At 41.9% G+C, this 18,739-nt stretch overlaps 1 protein-coding gene across 4 annotated transcripts in view; it reads left to right on the forward strand.

Moving 5' to 3' along the window:
* The window catches only part of SMYD3 (SET and MYND domain containing 3), a 690,401-nt gene that overhangs the window by 602,327 nt on the left and 69,335 nt on the right, over positions 1-18,739 (forward strand). For all 4 annotated transcript variants that reach the window (XM_050950435.1, XM_050950434.1, XM_050950437.1 and 1 more), the window contains one exon: positions 16,360-16,447. In XM_050950435.1, the coding sequence (XP_050806392.1) occupies positions 16,360-16,447 (88 nt within the window). The remainder of the gene's footprint in view (positions 1-16,359; positions 16,448-18,739) is intronic.

An 18,739-nucleotide genomic window follows, 5' to 3' on the forward strand; every position in this document is an offset into this window, starting at 1 on the left:
CGACAGTGTACCAACTTGTGATGCCCCTTACCTGTGGAGAAGCAACTCATGGATTTTATCAGAAGTTCCACAAATTGAGGATTTATTGCCCAAGTCAATTCTATTCCTTAACTAATATCCTCTCTAAGTTCTTACTAAGCAAGGATGATGTCATTTGAATAGCAAAACGATAACTTATGAGGTTTTAAAGCTGCAGGCAGACAGCTTTGAAATGAAATGCTGATTCTTTAATAAAAAAAATGTTACAGTAGCATTGTGGAATATCTGTTTCTTGCCAATAACTTAATTAATATCAAAACAAAGCAGTAACTAAAGCTATAGCTATAAATTATTCACTTACAAGAATTATTTTTAGCCATAAGTGGGAACTTTTTGTTTTTAAAGAGCAGCAGGCACGCAGAGGCTAAATTAACTCCAGCCATGTGAGTTACATAGGTGGAATGTGTAATTTGCTGACCCATTGCAGGATCTCCTGTTATTTTCCACAAGATTGCTCAGTGGATTGGGTTATGAAGCTGTTGTTTCACTAAGAACAGTGGCTGCATTGATTTGAGTTTGGGGTGTGTTAATGGTATCATAGCAGGGTCTCATAACACCCTGCCCAAAATTTATCTTACAAAATCATTAAGAAAAATGTATTGCTACATCATGTTGCTTAGGAAGACATCAGGAGTGGTGCTTTGTTTTAACCATAGCTAAGAAGCAAGGGGCAGTATGCAAGTTTCCCATCCCTCTGTGTCCATATCAAGTAGCTATGCTTTCATTCTCCAAGCTTTTCTGATGAAAAATATTACACGAGGAAGAGGCATCCCAGGACAAGTAAGGAACTCCTCTGAGCTGTGCAAATTGTTAATGTGATTCCATCTACTGCCACTAGTGTGATAGCTGGAATCCATAGTTACTAAAAGTATATAGAGAAAAAATACTAATAAGGCTGAGCTGCTGAACTAGAACATTATATTGTATTTAATTAACATGGGGAGCCATGTACAGAGTGCAAAGTGAATATGATAAGCTCTAAAGAAAAATCAAAACAGGAGTAGAGTTACGGTGCTATTCAGAGGGACAAAACACATCCATCTAACTATGTAAATGTTTTGATAGACACATAAGACTTTTTAAGATAGGTGTCAGTTACTCAAAGGTCATCAGAATACAGAGAAATACATTGTTGGTGCATTGCTCGGTTTTAGGATATTAATTGGAAACACAATTTAAATGATATCACAACAAAATATTCTGCTCCAGTTGCTGTGTGGATTGGTGGGAGACGATTGTTTTACAGATCTGGGATGATCATTTCTTCCTTTAACAGAATTTCTTAATCACATTGGCAATAAAATACCAGGCCAAAGTGAAAGAAATGGAAAACATATCATGATTGGCCATTGCGAACCATACAGTACATATGTTGTATTCTAGCTCACAATGTATCATTGAATGTACCACTGCATTTTATCTCATGGTTTTACCTCATGGTTTTACCTACAAGATGGTAGTCTTGACTGTGAACATTGGTAATCAGTTCATGTACCATATATGAATTTAGTTGATTAAATCTGAATAAAACACTCAAAACATGACCCTGCAACAGTCTTCACTGAAAAGTGCTTGCATCCTTGTCACAAATAGAGATCTTTCACATTAAAACTTGCACACACTCAAACTGAGCCTTGGGTGATAGGTTTGATGCCTTCGCAGACGTCAGCATTTTGGACATAAAGTTTGACCTTCTCTATTTCCAGCTGGCTTCCCTTGTTTACCCTGTCCTCCCTGCCCTGGGGCTTATTTAAATTGCAGTTGAGTGGGGAAATAAAGAGGGTTCTGGTGTGTGGTTGGGTCAGGGCCAGAGCATGGGTGGCTTGGCGTAGGGGCTAGTGTTGGGCGTGGGCTGAGGGTCCAGGAGCAAATTACCAGCAATCAGTCCAGGTTGTAATGCCAGGAGAACAGAATCAAGAGCCAAACTGGTGGGCAGGGACCAAGAGTAAGGATCATAGACAACTCATGCCTCCTTATGCTGGGGGGGGCACAATCTAGAGGGGAAGACACGGGAACGCCCATGTGTGTCCTCTGCCCAGTGAACCCTATCATAACCTAGTCCCAGATTTGGACCTTAACCTCCAACATATGGGGGTTAGCATGAAAACCTCCAAGCTTAGTTACAAGCTTGGACCTGGTAAAGCTGCCACCACCCAAAAAATTAGAGTGTTTTGGGGCACTCTGGTCCCCCCAAACCTTCCCTGGGGACCCCAAGACCCAAATCCCTTGAGTCTAACAACAAAGAGAAATAAACCTTTTCCCTTCCCCCCTCCAGGTGTTCCTGGAGAGATGCACAGAAGCAAGCTCCGTGAATCTAAACAGAGGGATTCCACCCTCCCCGTTTCCAGCCTTGGAAAACAGAAGTACCGAGAGCTAATCTCTCTTCCCCCTTCACCCAGAGGGAATGCAAAGTCAGGCTAGTAAATCTAACACACACAGATTTCCCCCTGACTTCTTCCTCCCACCAATTCCCTGGTGAGCACAGACTCAATTCCCTGGAGTTCCCCACTAAAGAAAAACTCCAACAGGTCTTAAAAAGAAAGCTTTATGTAAAAAGAAAGAAAAATACATAAAAATGGTCTCTCTGTATTAAGGTGACAAATACAGGGTCAGTTGCTTAAAAGAAATATGAATAAACAGCCTTATTCAAAAAGAATACAATTCAAAACATTCCAGCAACTATACCCAGGTAAATACAAAAGAAAACAATAGAAACCTTACTGCCTTACTATATTTGTACTTACAACTTGGAAATAGAAGATTAGAAAGCAGGAAACAGAAATCCTCTCATAGCCGAGAGAGAGACAGACAGAAGACCAATAACAAAGGACTCACACACAAACTTTTCTCCACCCAGACCTGAAAAAGTCTGGTTTCCTGATTGGTCCTCTGGTCAGGTGTTTCAGGTTACTTTTTTTCAGGTGAAAGAGACATTAGCCCTTAGCTATCTGTTTATGACAACCCCCCCTGCCCAGCACCCAGCCTGGGGCTGCTGCACTCTTCCCACCCCACATTACCTGCAGGGGTAGGAACCTCTGTCCTTCTCTCCCTGCGCCTCCCTCCGGCATGTTTGACCACTCTCCCTGGCAGCTGGCAGGGAGCCACTTCAGTCTGAGAGCCTGGCTGGGAGACAATGGCAGCCTCCTCTCTGCATGGGCTCGGCTTCCAGGGACAGGGGCCAAACGAACTGGAGGGGTGGAGGGCGGGAGCCACGAGACAATTATTAAGAGTCAGATTGAGCTAGAATACTGGGAGGGCAGGATCAGAAGGCAGGAACAGGTAAACACTGGACCAGCAGTGCATGGCAGGATGAAGCCAGTTGTACAGACAACTCCTGTTCTTCTTCAAGTGCTTGCTCATGTCTATTCCAAGTTAGGTATGCGCGTGCCGCATGCACCGTTGCGGAGCCTGACAGGTTCAAGCTTATCAAAGTCTAAGGTCAGGTTTTCTAAGGAGGTACATCATAGAAGGTGTAGCCTAGAGACTGGGGAGGGGGGCGTGAAGGTAGTGTTAAGCCACCTTTTCCCTTCTCCAATTCTGGGCTGCTCTATGGGCCAGTGTGGCCCCTGATATAAGTTGAAACAGCACTGAAAGGATTCTGCAGCCCAGAATTGCCTTCACTCCAACTATTCACCCTACAACTTCTAGTATGTCCCTAGGGTGGGAGGCATAGGACTGTGTGCACCAGCTCTGAGCTGCCCCTGCATTAGGGGAACTCCCCATGGCTTCTCTGCCATTTTTATGATGGAAGGGCATAGAGGGGCAGTAGCAGGGCCTCAATCCCTAATCTTCGAGGGATGGTTTTCTCCCAATCCCTAAAACCAAACTGCAAGTAAATCCATCCCTAGAATCCAGTAGGGTTTTTACGGCGCCAGGCACAAACTGCTTTTCATGCTTTAGAACAGAAACAGCCTGTGGGCCGAATTCTGCCCTCGTAGGGCAACTCCAGTGGATATGCTCCTGTGTACAATAGGACTGAATTTGGCTTCATTTTCAGAGGGACCTCTTAAGGAAGTCCTCTTGTAGCTATGGGTACTCAGCCCCTCTGAAAAGCAGGCCACTTACTTAGGTGCTTAAATGTGGATTGAGGTGTCTGACTTTAAACACTCAAGTTTTAAAATTTGAGCTTTATCTCCCCTGCTGCTTTGCATCACTCTGCCCTATCTCCATTGATTGCTAAGTCACACAGTATATTGTAATAATGGTAGTCAACAGGAGCCAGCGGCACCGCAGCTATTGAAACATTAAATACAGGCGTTGAGAAATAGTCAAGGTCATTATTGTGGTTTCCATAGCATTATGACATTTTTAGAGAATGTCTTCTTCACGCTCCAGGACGCAGCCATTTTCCTCTTTTACATAATAATGACTAAAATGTCATCAATATTGAGACAGAATAATAGTATACTGGAAAGTACAGGAAACAGGATGTTTCAAGTATTCATTTGCTTACAGGCTGTTTCTGGCAGCTTCATTTAAACATTAGAACACCTACCAACTGTAGTTGGTATTAATTACTGAGGATAGTACGTAATGATTCTCTGAAGTAAAAGTGCTTCATTGTAATTCATAATTGTAATTCACTGTACTGCCTCTATTGGAGACACCAGAGACCTTAGACCTGTTATTTGTTTGCATCCAAATAATTTTCAGGCTGTGAAGTATCAAAGTTCTCGCTAAAGCAGAACAACTATTGGGAGGAAAGCTGCACATATTTTGTACATACAAGGGCTTTGGTTTGATCCAATTGGATTGAAACCCTTTTGTAGTCATAAATTTCCAAAACTTTGAAACTGGTCTGCATCATTCAGGCAAATACATATGTTCAACACTGAATATGTGTATTCGACCCACTGGTAGCCTGGGTGATCAGTTTCTAATCATGAATGCCAAATACCAACGTAGGAGTCTTTGTGAACACTTCAGAAACAGACATTTCTTCACTTGTGAGATTTGTCAAATATTTTTGAATACAGAAGAGATTAACAAATTATGGGACTGTGTCATATGCACTTTGTAAAGCCAAAAGTCTCTGTATTTGGCGAACGCAATATATTCATAAAACAATATGCACCAGTGTAATGGTTTTTTTCTTTACCTTGTACTTAACACTTACAGATAAAAATACTACAGATACCATAGCAACCACTGTATCATGCTGCTTTTAGGACAGAGAAAAACCCACATACCACATTATGATATTATTGTTGTTCAAAATAGCTCGAGGTTCAGCTCTTGAGGCCAGCATATTTTCAGTAACTATCCAGTCCTGCAATATGCAGGGCCAGCTCCAGGCACCAGCATTCTAAGCAGGTGCTTGGGGCGGCAATCTGCAACGGGCAGCAGTCTGTGTGTTTTTGCTGCCCCAAGCAGCAAGCTGAATTGCCCCTGTGGACGGCGGGGGCAGTCCATGTGCCGCTGGGTGACATGCACGTTTCCGTGGTGGCGGCAGCTTCTATGTTCAGCTGTCCGCGGCAGCGCAGCTTCTGCTGCCTCCGAATTGCCACTGCCATGGAAACGTGTGCCGCCCTAACGGCACATGGACTGCCTCCGCTGTCCGCAGTGGCAATTCGGCGCACTGCTTGGGGCGGCAAAAACAGTAGAGCTGGCCCTGGCAATGTGCATAGGTCCCCAACTCTTCAAATCACTTAAGCATATGCTTAACTATAAGCACATGAACAAACACACCTCTCTGTTCAGCAGAGTACTTAATTATGTGCCTCCATACTGTTAACTTCAGTGAAACTTACACATGTGCTTAAAGGTACCACATTGCTGAATACTGATGGGCTTATTCATGTGCATAATTTAAAGTGAATACTCAAGTACTTTGATGAATTGGGATCTAAGCTCAGATCTACAAAGGCACTTAAGTGTTGCGATACTAAGCATTGCAACACCTAACTTTTAGGTGCCTAGAATATCACAGTAACAACACTGCCTTAAATGCAAGGAAATAGTTGTCCCATAATCCCTAGTTTGGTTGATAAGGAACAACTAGCATTTAATATCTGAGACAGCCCATAACACCTAGCACACAGTTTCTAGGCAACCCCTCCCCCCCACCCTCCACCCGTGCTAGAGTGATTTGTCTGAACAGCATCATGCCAGGTTGGCCAAATATCCATAGGCCTGTTGGGCTGATGTTGAAAACTGTGCTAAAATGCTCAAAGCCACAAAGTCTTTTTGGGTGGGTCCGGCATAAAACACCACTTATCATTTGCTAAGCTGTAGAGACGTTTATTTTTCATTTTATTAGTTAATAAGTAATTAACCTCTATTTATTACACTACAGATAGGGTCCGTCAATTTTTACTCCAGTTTGTGAACACTATATTGATATGCAGTTTGGACTGAAATTTTACAGGCTGTGTCTAAGCTCCTGGAAATAGGGAGTTTACAATGGGAATGGTGCCATAGGCTTAAGCCTAGAATTACTTCTCATGGAGTCTAAAGCAAAATTTATGTTGACTTCAATGGGAACAGGACTGAACCTATAGGGCCTGATCCTGAGAGGTACTGAGCACAGTCCGCTCCCACTGACATGAGTTCTGTATGACTGAACTACATAGGTCCAAGACTATGACTGGGATAAAAACTCTGTGTGATCATGCCTTCTCAGGGAAGGCTAGAATGTGAGTGACACATTTAAAAATAATTAAAAATCAGGAATATGTTGATAAGCAATCAAGATAACTAGAACATGGTGGAATTACTGCAGAAGGTGTTAAATTGGAATCTTTCATTTGAAGATTCTCCAGATCTACATAGGATGCTATTGTGAAGTTTACATGTGTCAGCACTATATATTGCTTTAATGCTAACAGATGTCTTTAGATATTATCTTGCTTTCTTCACTAGGTAACATAATACCCTTAAATGCTGTTGTTTAGTTGTGGGGGTGTCATAACCTTAGTCCCAGATTTGGACCTTAGCGTCCAAAATATGGGGGTTAGCATGAAAACCTCCAAGCTTAGTTACCAGCTTGGACCTGGTACTTGCTGCCACCACCCAAAAATTTAGAGTGTTTTGGGGCACTCTGGTCCCCCTGAAAAACCTTCCCTGGGGACCCCAAGACCCAAATCCCTTGAGTCTCACAACAAAGGGAAATAATCCTTTTTCCCTTCCCCCCTCCAGGTGCTCCTGGAGAGATACACAGACACAAGCTCTGTGAATCCAAACAGAGTGACTCCCCCTCTCCGTTCCCAGTCCTGGAAACCAAAAGCACTTTCCTATTCCCCCAGAGGGAATGCAAAATCAGGCTAGCAAATCCAACACACAGATCTCCCCGATGTCTTCCTCCCACCAATTCCCTGGTGAGTACAGACTCAATTTCCCTGAAATTTCCCAGTAAAGAAAACTTCAACAGGTCTTAAAAGAAAGCTTTATATAAAAAAGAAAGGAAAAATACATACAAATGGTCTCTCTGTATTAAGGTGATAAAATACAGGGTCGATTGCTTAAAAGAATATTGAATAAACAGCCTTATTCAAAAAGAATACAAATCAAAGCACTCCAGCACTTATATTCATGCAAATACCAAAGAAAAGAAACCATATAACTTACTATCTGATCTCTTTGTCCATACACTTAGAAACAGAAGATTAGAAAGTAAAACTACTTCTCCAAAGCTCAGAGAAAGCAGGCAGACAGAAAACAAAGACTCAGACACAAAATTCCCTCCACCCAAAGTTGAAAAAATCCGGTTTCCTGATTGGTCCTCTGGTCAGGTGCTTCAGGTGAAAGAGACATTAACCCTTAGCTATCTGTTTATGACAGGGGGGTGCCTTTCCATAATGCTATTGTTTTAGTGTTTAATTACACGGTGCACACACAAAGAAGAAAGATTTTAATACTAATACTTGATCTGTGAGTGTTTATGCTATTAACAAAAGTCAACTGTACTTTGCGGTTTAGGGCTAATGAAAAGAATTTTTGGAGCTTATTTATATTTGCTTTCTGCAAAAGATTTATACCTCTGTGCCCTAGAGACTGATTTAACAGCAGGTTTAAACATAAAATCAGTATAATCATCAATTGTGTGCAGTGCTAACATGATGGTTTCTGATCTCTGCAATATTATAGTGTTACTGAAACAGTTAACCTGCTCCCATTGCATTCTGTTGAATTAAATTGGCCTGTGAAAATTTGCTCGTTGATCTTAATTTTCTGTAAATACAAGTCTAATTTTGAATAATTTTTCTCCCAGAAATGTTATTGCTGCATCCTTTTAGGCTTCTAAGTAAACAGAATGCATTCTAAATGTTACATCAGACACTGTTAAATATTTTTATATCTACACAATATAGAACATTAACCAGTACAGTACTTCCAAACACGTACTAGTGTCAGCACTCTGAAAATGTAAAGTGTTGTATGAATGCCATGTCTTAGTAGTTGTAATTGGGAAAATTAATTTAGCCTTTCTCACAGTGATCAGATGTACTGAATAACAGTCAGAGACATGGAATATTGCTTGCTCTGCATCTGTCCACCTATCTTTTTTATCCTGAAAAAAGAAAAATTTCAATTTTAATTTCTGAGTTTTTGTCTCTAGTTTTACATTCTTGTGTGTTTTTTACATGAAGCAATACATGGGGGAGCTGCCCCAGGAAGCGGTGAGCGGCAGCACCGCAGCTGTGGTCGGACGATCCCCTATATTGGGACGCAGGACAAGTCCCCTAAAATCGGGACTGTCCCAATAATATTGGGACATCTGGTCACCCTACCCTAACCTGTACAGCATGGAGTAGACAATAGGGTTGGGTAGTTGTGGAGATTTGAGTTATTTTGCACTGTTGAGGAACTAGAGGGTTTTGACATCTTAGGGGTGGGGAGTGTCATACATGAATCTTGGAACATGAGCCTGTCAGAAGCACAGGGCTATGTGTGGTGCACGTTCAGTATATAGCTATTTTTTGTTGAAGTAAATTCTTAGAAGTGAAATCTTAAGGTGTCTGTGAGAACCATGTGTCTTTGTAATGAAAGATGCTCTGTGGATGATGAGTGTTTGGCTCTGGATTTATTTAGGCTAAGATTTAAATATAAGGTCAAACTGGGTTGCAGTGTGGAGTTCAGCTAACCAGATACAATATTACACTTTCTTTACAAAATTCAACACCATATAACCCCCCCAAATATTGCACAGATGATTAAGAAATGTCAGAAACATTTAATGGGTTCAGTTACCTGCCCACTGCCATGTACACTTCCAGCACTAATTGCCACCCCACCCCACCCCACTCCTATTGTGGATTCTGCCTTAACTATGAAGCTACTGCTGCTCCATTAACTCCAGTGGTGCCCTTGTGGATGCTAAGAAGACTAAAGACCCTTCATGAGGACCAAGACATGCCTTCAGATATTGCCGTAAAACACTTTAACATGCCTGTTCTCTTGTCATGTCTGTGACCAGGTACACCTGTATAATGTGTTCAGATAATGCTATGAGTGCTCATTTATCAGGTGTATACCTATATTCAGTTTGTCCTGAAGCTCTCATGTCATGAATGAAGATTAGTTCTTTATAATATTGCAACTTCCATGTTGCATTCTCCCATCAACTTGATAAAAGCTCTGCATAACACTGTACAATATCTTCCCTTCATATATTCTACTTGCAGACAGGTACAGAACAATAAGCTGCTAATGAGTTAATCATAAATACACCATTTCCTGAGGCCTTCAGGTATCTTGTACCCAGAAAATTTAATGATTTTATGCTTTAAGGGAGCAATACGTAACAAGACTGTTTTAGAATAGCATCCTGTCCTCATTGAAATGGGTGTGATCTCCCAAGGTAACTTTTCAACTGAAAATCAAAAAGTCTTTTGATTTGGACTCAGCAGTCTTCCAGAGATCTGAACACTTTGGGTAATATCCTTATCTTAGATGGTCAGATGCTGAAGTCAGTAGGAGCTGAGCGCATCACAGCAGTACTTGGCCCTTTGTGTGTAATGTTCAGATATAGAGGTATCCTGATTTTAAAGAATTAAAATGTGGCACTCTGAAAAAACTTTCCTTTTAGAGAGTTTTTATTTTTTTTAATGGCTACATGAGAAAAATACATGATCATATTTCAAGGAGGGTATCTCACAGGCCTCACTTAATCAAAACTGCCTTACGGTCATCAGTATTATACATTCCTAGATTCTAAGTCCAGAAGGGTCGGATATCATCGAGTCTGACTTTCTGCATAATAAAGACTGAAGAATGAACCCCAATAATTCCTGCACTAAGCCCATAACTTCTGTTTGACATACAGCATATAGACTTATGCCATTATAATGACAACAGTGTATTTGAGACTCCATATTTCCTACTTGTATTTTGAATAGAAGATACCTGTCAGTTTCATTTCAGAGCAGTGGTCACCCTTGTTCTCTGCTCCACTTGGGGCAGTCTGGCATTCTTGCTCATGGGGGAATCATGAGCACCTTTACTAGCTGTTGTCAATACAGGGCTGGGTATTGCACAAAAGGAGCACACCATGTAGTAGGGTGTGGAAACAGGAGTCCCCACCCGTCCAAATCTGTGGCTTGGAAATGAGAGGAGTAGGAGAAGTAGGATGAATCTCTCAGTCGCACCCTGCAGCTATCAAAGAAGCCCCTGTCTCCACCCGTGATCTTGTGGCAGGGGATAAAGGAAAAGGAAATAAAATAATTTAATTGTTGGATGGATAATTCTGGACCCACTTTCCTCCTTTGTGGACAGGTGAGGGAGGTGAGAGGGGAGACTATTCTGGTGACTGTCTCCAGTGGCAAAGATTCCTGGCCCTGCTTCTCCACATTGGTCTGGGGGCATAGGGAAGTGAGGGCGGGGGAAGAACTTCTTTCTGGCACCCATTGTGGGACAGAAAATCCAAGTCCCGTTCTTGTCCTGTAGCCTGAGCAGAGGGAAGGAAAATCCCTCAGCCACCTGGGGAGAGAAGATTTTGACAGATGCATTGGGTGGATCGGCAGAATGATGGTGAGAGACTGGTGTGTTTGTGTATGTGACAAGAGGATTGAGTGTTCCTGACTGACTGGCATCAAGCTGCTTTGGTCAGGGGAGAGGTGACTGGTGTTTCTCATAGCAAGCCATGTGGGCTGTGTTTTAACACTCAAAAACTTTAAATGTGATTCTAGTAGAAAACAGTAATTGATTTAGTCAGTAGGTGTGCTAACAGCATTACACGTCACGTATAACAGTGATAGTGCTTGGAGTGAATGGACCAGGGAGCACTTTGACGAAGAGTGAGAAAGAGAAAGTGAGTGGCAAAGGAGAGTGAAAAGAAGGAGATGGAGAGTAAGATGAGAGAAAGAAGACAAGAGAGGGAGATCAAAGACAACAGGGGAGGAAGAGACAATCAGAGCAGAGAAGACAATATCTATCCTGTACCCAGGGACAACACCTCTCTCTAGTTGAGAGAAAACCACTTTCAGGAATTAAGGCACCAAGAAGTACCAGAAATGACAGGACAGATGTTGACTCTTGTGACCTGTGGAAAAAATAGGAGCATGTCCCGTACCTACAGTGAGTAGTGTCTTGTCGATACCTAATACCATCTCTTTTTGTTATATGTTTGCATAGTGTGTAACATAGTGCTAGGACCTCTATGTTTGACCACAGTATAAAGAAATCATCATCATCAAATGTTTCTCCCTATGTCTTCCATTTTGTCCCCTTGTTCTTGTTATCAGTGGTCACAGCTCCATTTCAACAATTGTGGCTAAAAGAACCCTGCACTGGAGAGAGACTACGATAGCTTATGACAAATGTTGACTTTTAATAATGCCTGTTGTGCAGCAGACTATTTCCATGAGCATTTTCAGTGAACAAGCTGGGCACACCCACTTACAAGTTCCTTACATTTAAATTGATGATGAATATCTACACACGTAAAACCTCAAGCTTCACAGTTGCTCAGGAAGATAACTGGATTTACAAACAGCGTATTCTAAAGGAAAAACAACAAATAATGCTGTCCTGATTTACAATATGTAGGATTCATAATGTTCAGACAAATGCATAAGGGATTTGCTAGTCCTGAGGTCTCAAATCCCTTATGATACTGTACATCTGCCTCAGCTAGGGAAGGAAAAAAACCCAGAGCTTTACAAAAAAAAAAATTCTGCTTATAATAGTATTACACATTCCTCTGTGCAATACTCACTGTAAACAGTGTGAACTGCCAAATTGATTGTAAGAGTAAAATCCTGCCCTTTTTTGTAGATAAGAACAAGAATCTTTGAGTTTTAATTACCCAAAGTGAGTTGGGGGGAAGGTGTCTGAAATTACACAGTATCCTCTCTATTGGAGTATCAGGGTTTTACCACTGTTCAAGACCATTTAGGAGGAATTTAGATTGTGGCTCTTTTTACTACAAAAACCAAGTCAGCCTCTGGGAAAAAACATATTTTGAACTGGAAAGCTATTGAAAGGGTAGGCAGTCCATGCAGAGTACCAGAGATCTGCTTGGTGGAGACCATGAATCCTCAGGCACACTGCAGTTAGAAAGCTGCACACCTCTGCCAGACTTGTCCACAAGAAGGGATGAAGGGAGGGAAAAAATGCAGACCTTTCTTGTGCCTTCAGCAGGACAGAGGTTTTACTGAAGATCTTAAAGTCACAATCCAGGAGACAGGCTAAGGGCTAAATTCGGGGACATCCTCTGTGCATAGAGAAGTGAGGAAGGTGCAGGGATCTTCTTTCTCAAGATAGCCATTCAGGGGTAAGATACAACACAGATCTTAGGTTCCCTTGACTACTGGATCAGGGGCTCAACTAGCATGCCCAGTGGTACTTCATGACTCCAAGGGAGTGTGGCTAATCATACAGGTGGTGTTGCCAGGTCTGTGTTACCCTATTCTCCTGCTGGCATCTGGCAACAAGCATATTGTAGGAACAGCAGGTACTGCAACAGCAGGGGCCACTTCTCAGTGTGCTCCTTCTCTCTGAATCATTCCACCCAACATATCCACTTGCACTTCCCTCATCAGCATACCTCCACATGTGAAACCTGAATCTGTAAATGTGCTGGCCTCAGCCGCTGGAAGTTCATTGTGTATCCCTGTGATGCAGTTAATTATTTTTTCAGAATGACACTGGATCCGAAGAAGCAAATCAGTTTGTTCTTTTGAAGACTAAACCCTTGTGTTGAACACCAGTATTGCCAGTGGGGGAAATAATTAGACTAGTGTCACTAAACTTTCATTGTTGTTCAAAGGCTGCTCACTTTGCTACAGGGTGGGTTCTCCATTTCAGCAGATGAAAAGACATGTTCCTCTTTACTCCTGCAATTGCATACCTGGAGGTTTGGCTGGGAACATGCTCTGAAGAGTGACTTTGAATGGGCTATTTCATGGACAGTTAGATCTTATTACTGCCATGCTCTTAGATGAAATTAAACAATTTGGCATAACTATTAATCATTTCAATTATTTTCATAATTCCTACTCTAAGGCAGCTTTGTATTTTTAGCTGTCTTAGTCATATCACATGGCTAAGATTTTCAGGGCAGAATCCAAGTCAGTGACAGAAACAACTTACTGGGAAAAGCTTATTAGCTTGTAAGCCAGAAGTATTTTCACAGTGACCACTCTTGGTCATTTTGCTGCTTCCAATTGATTGCCTTTATTGAAGGAGTAGCCAGCATCCCCTGGGCAAAGTCCTACAGAAAAGGACAGACAAAAATCTGTCCTGCCTGAAATTTGGAACTAGCAACAAAAATATAGGAAGAACCCTCTTCCAAGAATCAAGGATGTTTAACGGGCCAGATCTTTACCCAAGCAAGACCCTCAACAGTCTAATCCTGAAAACAAAGGCAAATCTCGCACTGAAGTAGTGACTTTAATCTTGAAGTCTTTATCAAGGCCAGAGCTCCCTCCACCCCACAGGCTCCTGGGGAAGGCGGTCAGGGTCCCCTCTAGTGTGATGTGTGCACAGGGTGCAGTTTCTGTGCTCCACCAAACACAGTGCCTGTGATTGTCTTGCAGGGGACATAAAGGGTGGGGAGACTCTTTGTATCCTTGTGTCCCACCTACCTGTAAGTACTAGGGAAAATCTGATTCCATGTCCCTGCAGTTTGCGTCGTTAGATGCTGGAAGACAAGCGTGCGGCAGGAAAAGCAACTCCCAATAGGTCTAAGAAGGTTCAAGTTAAAATCCTGCCTTGACATATGCTTTAAACTTATACCATCTATCAGTCCCACAACATGTAAACTAACCCACCTAACACTGCCTTGTATCTGTGGAGTGACCTATAATTTACTGTACACCATTTTATTCTCACCTCTAAATCTGGCCCAGTGGTTGTTATTCCAGTGTCTCCGAATACTTGGTTGTAGGTGTATCACCTGGATTTTAACACAATGCATATATATAGCAAGGTGACTACTGTGTTTGGGCAAGTGGCTGAGTTACAGTGGCTGTGGGAATTTCCTCCTTTTTGTTCATGTAACCCCCTCTCCCCCACCTTAATTTTGCAGTCTTGTATTATTTAATTTTATAGGCCAAATTTTGTTTTCATTTATAGCAGTGAAAATCAGTGGAGCAACTCTGGATTTACAAAGGCGTTCAGAGAGCATCATCAGGCCCAATATTCCGAACAGTTTGTCAGACCAAGTTCAGCTTTGTTGTAAGCAATGCAATGCCATAAAATTCAATAGAGTTATATCAAGGTTGAATTTGAGTCATTCTGTGTGAGTCTGGTACAAAACTTTACGAGGTTAGGTCTGTAGTATTAGCTATGCTAACATGGCTACAGCAACATGAGCTCTTCTTTTCCAACTCTGACCCTTTTGCTTTCTGGTGGCAGATTTAGACATGTACAAAATGATTTCCAGGTGGGCCTTTTTTAATCGGAGAACTAGTTTTTGCATTTGCAAATTGCGTTAGGGTAAGGCTGCCCTCTTCGTATCTTTCTGATGCAGAATGTTACAAAATTATAAAACAGCTGAGACCAATTTTGATTTAACCATCTCTTGGACAATGCAAGAGTCCAACAGTTTTGTTGGACAGAGTGGAAGACATAACTGCAAAATTAAACAAGAAAGTTAACACAGGTGCACTGCAAATATTTTCTGTTATTTTGAATTCACAATAATTAATTTTCTTCTCTGATTTCTCTCTATTTATGTAGTGCAAGAGAGACATGGATTTTAAACTTCTCAACAGCAGTGTTCTTGTGGTACCCATGGAGTGTGTATTGGCTCAAAAGTGCTTGGCTAGTTCCTTATACCCAATTTCTTTCCTGTAAACCTTTTCCCCAGAGGGCTGTTTTTGAGATTATTTGAAAATAAGTATAATTTATACTTCTGTAACAGCTTTCATCCGAAGGGTACCAAAGCCTTTGCAAAAGTGGATATTATTCTCTCTGTTTTACAGGTGGAGAAATTGAAGCACAATTAGGTTAAAAGCACTTTTGAAAATGCCACTAACTGTGTTTTTAGACATCTAAATACCTTTAAAAAATTTGGCTCCAAGTGACTTGCCTAAAGTTACCCAATAAGTCACTGGCAGAGTTGTCTCCGCATGTCCAGTCCCTTACTGTCACCATTAAGCATTGTGCGTCCATACACTGCATTATGAAAGAGTGATGTGAAAATGTGACTGTTGATATGGTTTACCGGCAGGAACGGGGATAACTGATTTTCTCCCTCACCTCACCCCCAAAAATAACCTGAGCAGCAAAGTAATTCATTGGACTCGTGCTTGTAATTTGAATATTGAATGAAGTTAGGCTCTTTCTGCTTGAAAACTATCTGTGCTCAGCTTACAGTTTTATTGAAGTTATTCAAAATTATTAGCCGAGTCATTTCTACACATAGTTTTGTGGGTCTGTAGACTGTTAGTGAGCAGTTCTTTGTTAGTAGCTGACATCTGAGCTGTTTGATTTGTTTTTATAGGAAATACAAGATGTGCGAGACATCCTATTGCTTCTATTCCCTGATCAAATGATCATAATTCTTAGAATCAGCTTTTTGGTCTGCATACGCACTGCTTATGAATTCAAAATTCACATTCCTTGATATTTTCTAATATTCCTTAACATTTTCATTATCCTTGAACATTCCAGTGAGCAATCTCATTCATTAGAAAATTCATGGAAAACAAATACAGAGGAGTCACAAACACAGTCCAAGAGTGAATTCCGTTATTCATTTCAGATATTATTTGGGGGGAGGGGAATGTTTTGCTACATGGGCCCAACACTCTTTGTGCCAGTGTAGTGTTTTATAACCCTTTGCTCATCATTATGGCATGTTCTTACATAGTCAGAATTAACTTTGTTTTTCTTATCAAGCGCTTTTGTTTCTTGCTTTTGTTTCTGTCAAAACAGGATGCTGACATGCTGGCAGGTGAAGAGCAAGCCTGGAAAGAAATCAAAGATGCTGTAGCTGAAGTGGGAGACCCAAGGTCACAAGAAGGTATCCTTTTAGTGACAGTCAGTGGCAAATGGATCTTCCTTGCTTTTACTAACAATCCATAGTGCCCACCTTGTAAGCTTTTGCACCTCATTTGGGGTGGAACATTTTTTTCTTTTTCTTTTTTCTTTTTGAAAAATTTACTCTGCATTCATTTGAATTGTAAACCAAATAATATTTTAATTGTACCAATGATTATGTCATTTTAGGGTGCTTAGCCTATAATCTCATTATGGCAGGGACTGTCTACCTCTTTATACAGCACTTACCATAACATGACCTTCATCCTAATCAGAGCCTCTAAGCACTACCCTAATATAATCCATGAGTAATTATAATACTCAAGACAATTGTTAAGCCAAAACTTAATGAGACTGCCTTGTATTAATAAATCATGCTAAGGCATAATGGCAGCCTTATAAGCATTTAAAGACAATCCCAATGACCAAGAAATGCTGCGTAGGAGAAACAGAGATTTTGTAGCTAACAATAGGCATAGTGGTCTGTATTCCTCCTTGCACTTACTCCCTGTATTTCAGTGGAGTTACACTGGCCATGAATTTGGCTCATGAACTGTGGCAGGATGCCTTGCTGTTTTCTGGCATCTTGGTACAGCTCTAGAGCTACATAGGTCAGAATCTCTGAGTGCTCCATTTTGGCCCTGCAAAAAAAGTTGTTTGTTTAGAGATGTCCTAGGCTGGTTAAGAGCAGATCAGTTTTGTACCATTATTTTCCAGAGACACTGACCTCCATTTGCCAAAACATAGGATTTTCTTCTAATCAGAGGAACCGATTTATTAGCACAAAGAGCAGTCACTAAGTTTTTGGTTTTACACTGGGCACAGTTCTGGCATGTTTACTCACATAGTAATTCGTGTTTACTCACAAGTCACTTGATTTCAGTGGGATTACTTATCTAATAAGGTACGACTCAGTGTAAATTAGAGTGGTAGAACTAGGTTCTTAGTCTTCCTTTGGCTTGAGGGAAATCGAAGACCACATAGTCATTGTAAAAGCTGTCTCTGATTTTCCGTAGTTCGCTATTCAGATGCCGGTAGTTAGGGGTGAAAGTAAGTTAAAGGATTTACTGGTATGCCGGAGTTCTGAGCAGGGGTGTGGCCTCAACTGGAAGAGGCGTGGCCTCAACTGGAACAGGCGGGGCTCCGGCTGTGACAGGGAGCCCTGGGGCCTTTAAATCACCTCCAAACTACCAGCTGCAGAGGTGGCTGGGAGCCCTGGGGCGATTTAAAGGGCTCTGGCCACTGCTACTGCAGCAGAGCTCTGGGCCCTTTAAATCGCACAGGGATCCCTGTCATTGCTACCCCAGGGCCCCAGCAGCTAGGCTCAGGCAGCGATTTAAAGGGCCCAGGGCTCCGGCAGTGGGGATCCCTGGGCCCTTTAAATAACTGCCCGAGCCCTGCTGCCTGAGCCCCTGGGTAGTGGCGGCAGGGCTCCTGTGGGGATTTAAAGGGCCAGGGGCTCCAGCCCATGCAGGGATCCCCAGGCCCTTTAAAGCGCCTCCCGAGCCCCGCTGCCGGAGTCCTGGGGTAGCAGCGGCAGGGCTCCGGCAGCGGGGCTCGGGTGGCGATTTAAAGAGCCTTGGGCTCCAACTGCTGCAGGGAGCCCCGGGCCCTTAAAATTGCCGGCCTGGGGAAGCCAGTCCGGTCCATTACCAGACCGAACCAGCTTACTTTCACCTCTGCCATTAGTGAATTCAAGCATAGAATAATGTGAATGTATCTTTTGACCTGATTTTTAGCCAGAATTGAATCAGACCTTTGATAGTACAGGGATAATTTTAGACATACAATTTAATGTGGATGCTAAATTGTTGGTACATCTAGTTGCTTGTGTAATTAAAACTATTTAAATGCCTAAAAAGTGCAGCCAGGGTATACGTGTCTAAATGGGTGCAATTGCAGGTGAAATTAAATATGTCTCAATTTAATTGTAGGAGCAAAATTGTATATGCAAAATAAAATTGTGGGCCATTCTGACCTTTCGCTGGGGTCATTAACCAAAAGTATTCATCTGAGCTGACGTGCTGGTATTAAAAAACGTAACTGAAATTGTCATAGCAAAAGGTGTCAGGATCATCTTAGAAAAGCAATCTCAGCTGTTGATTTATTTGATTTTTCTCTTAGGGATGTGCTACCTGAAATGTTTCATCTCTCGTCTCATCGAGTCCCAGTGTTGCAGCAGTGTAAAATTTAGTCTTCTGCAATATCAGGAGACCGAGCTTGACAGATACATTTGTCCATTCACCAATAGTTAGTAGGAAACTTTCCCTGCAGG

The sequence above is a fragment of the Gopherus flavomarginatus genome, chromosome 4, assembly GCF_025201925.1.
Source record: "Gopherus flavomarginatus isolate rGopFla2 chromosome 4, rGopFla2.mat.asm, whole genome shotgun sequence".
Taxonomy (NCBI): Eukaryota; Metazoa; Chordata; order Testudines; family Testudinidae; genus Gopherus; species Gopherus flavomarginatus.